The sequence below is a fragment of the Charadrius vociferus genome, unplaced genomic scaffold (assembly GCF_000708025.1).
Source record: "Charadrius vociferus isolate BGI_N301 unplaced genomic scaffold, ASM70802v2 scaffold266, whole genome shotgun sequence".
In the NCBI taxonomy this organism is placed as follows: Eukaryota; Metazoa; Chordata; class Aves; order Charadriiformes; family Charadriidae; genus Charadrius; species Charadrius vociferus.
Genome location: NW_009649114.1, coordinates 3,245,547 through 3,246,134, shown reverse-complemented (window position 1 = coordinate 3,246,134; position 588 = coordinate 3,245,547). Strand labels below are relative to the sequence as shown.

The following is a 588-nucleotide window of genomic DNA, read 5'->3' as shown; positions in this document are numbered from 1 at the left end:
GGGGGGGGCTGTGGGGGGGCCACCCGGGTTGGGCCGTTTTCCAGTGCTGCCGTTGTCTGAGGGTGAGGAAGGAGCGGAGGAGGGAGGAGGAAAAAGCCAGGGCGGTGCGGTGGGTTTCTCCCCGTCCCTCTCTCCCGGCCGCCGAGGACGCGGGGACCGTCGGGCGATGAGGTAGCGCCGGTTCGGGAGGTTTCACTGCTCCTCCTCGGATGACTCCTGGGAAATGTTCACCTCCTCCTCGTCCTGCTGCTGCGAGGCAAGGGAGAGTGGTCGGGGGGTGCCGGGGAGTGCGGACACCCCCCTCCATCCCTGGGTGAAGGGCTGAGCAGGGACATCACGCCCTTGGTGCAAAGAAGGGAAACTGAGGCACCAGCACCCTCCTGGCTTTGAGGACTCCAAATTTAACCAGGTTTCAGCGTTACGGGTTAAATCCCAGGTAAGACCCCCCCCCGGGTGGGTTCGCATCAGTGTGAGACTGCGGTCCCCATCGCCAGTGCCATGTCCCCAGTTGCCACCAGGGGGGTGCTGGTGGTGGCAGGACTGGGTGTCCGTGTCTGACCGGGTGTCCGTGTCCGGCACCGCACGTGG

General features: G+C 65.6%; 1 protein-coding gene across 1 annotated transcript in view; it reads right to left on the bottom strand.

Annotated features, from left to right (window-relative positions):
* Window positions 1-192: 192 nt before the first annotated feature.
* The window catches only part of HMGA1 (high mobility group AT-hook 1), a 2,790-nt gene continuing 2,394 nt past the window's right edge, over window positions 193-588 (bottom strand). Inside the window, exon 3 of the mRNA XM_009888315.1 lies at window positions 193-249. Within this exon, the coding sequence (XP_009886617.1) occupies window positions 193-249 (57 nt within the window). The remainder of the gene's footprint in view (window positions 250-588) is intronic.